Source organism: Octodon degus, unplaced genomic scaffold (assembly GCF_000260255.1).
Source record: "Octodon degus isolate 3935 unplaced genomic scaffold, OctDeg1.0 scaffold00403, whole genome shotgun sequence".
NCBI classification, from domain to species: Eukaryota; Metazoa; Chordata; class Mammalia; order Rodentia; family Octodontidae; genus Octodon; species Octodon degus.
In genome coordinates, this window is record NW_004524979.1 from 365,225 (window position 1) to 366,583 (window position 1,359).

At 41.9% G+C, this 1,359-nt stretch overlaps 1 protein-coding gene across 1 annotated transcript in view; it reads right to left on the reverse strand.

The window, feature by feature from the left end:
• Positions 1–1,359, reverse strand: part of LOC111814669 (antigen WC1.1-like) — a 10,197-nt gene that overhangs the window by 1,174 nt on the left and 7,664 nt on the right. Inside the window, exon 5 of the mRNA XM_023708577.1 lies at positions 623–769. Within this exon, the coding sequence (XP_023564345.1) occupies positions 623–769 (147 nt within the window). The remainder of the gene's footprint in view (positions 1–622; positions 770–1,359) is intronic.

A 1,359-nucleotide genomic window follows, 5' to 3' on the forward strand; every position in this document is an offset into this window, starting at 1 on the left:
CAAAAGATGAGAGATTAGCCAAATCCCAGCATTTCTTGTTCCCCAGGGACTATATGTCAATAAATGAGCAGAAATTCTAGTCCTTACAGCGATGTCATGTGCCAGCTCAAAGAAAATGACTATATTTTTTCTTTCTTTCATTGATACATTTTTATCACTTTTTAATTAAGGCCATTGTACATTCTGCAACAATAATGAGAAATGTCAACTTCAAATGTTTCTTTACATGTTTTCCACAAAATTTCTAAGGTTCATAGATGAAATTGGCCTTTCCATTATAAACATTTACAGGTTATGCCTCATGATAAAAAGAGCTTCCATATTCATAGTGAGATAATATATGTTGCTGTGGGTGTGAAGAAAAGCAGCAAAGCCACAAAATATGAAGCTCACACATGTTCATTACCTCATGAGTAATAGTTATGAACATAGAAAAAAATGTTTCTTCTCTTGGAAGAATTGCTATAGTTAAAATAAATTTTAATAAGGAAAAAAAGACCTCACCCAAGTATACAAAGCTTCCTAGTTTCTTATACTAATGAAAATATGATGAGTTATGGGTACAAACTCATGTTGCCCATAACAAGTAAGTACACAAAAGGAGACAACGCTGTCTACCCACCTGACTGAGAATTCCTGGAAACAGCTCCACCTTCCAGGAAAATGTGCCTCTCAACCACCTCAGGGGAAGATGAAATTTTAGGAACAGGGAACTCCTCAATGTCATCATAGCCATTTTCTGTGGCTTTAACATTCTTTGTTAGAGGTTCTGAAAAGAGATAATGAATGAGGTAGAAGAAGAAAGTATGGGATGTACAAGTTAATGTAAATCTCTTTAAGTGCAGAGATTCTAATGATTGATGAATATAGTCACCTATTAAAGGTTGTCCAGAGATGACCCAGGCTGCGGGATCCTGAACAGACCCAGAGTGCAGGCCCGGCGAGTGAGTGAGACGACCCAGGCCTCGGGATCCTGAATAGACCCAGAGTGCAAGCCCAGTGAGTGAGTGCGATGACCCCGGGCTGCGCGATCCTGAACAGACCCAGAGCATAGGCCTGGCGAGTGAGTGAGACGACCAGGGGCCTGTGGAATCCTGGACCCAGAGCACAGGTCCAGCACGGAACCCTTCAGCAGAACTCCCTGAAAAGAGGCTAGCAGCAAGACCCACCCAGCTGATTCAGGAGCAGAACATCTTGCCAGAGAGACACAAAGGGTTCAACTCTAATGCCTGCAGTAGAAAGAAGTGGAGCACAGCAGCCAGATCCAAGCAACACTCACTTGGAGGAATCGGAACTTCCTAGATCCAGACCTGTTGCTAAAGTAATAACTCTATCCAAGCTCTACACCAAAGGTCAGAA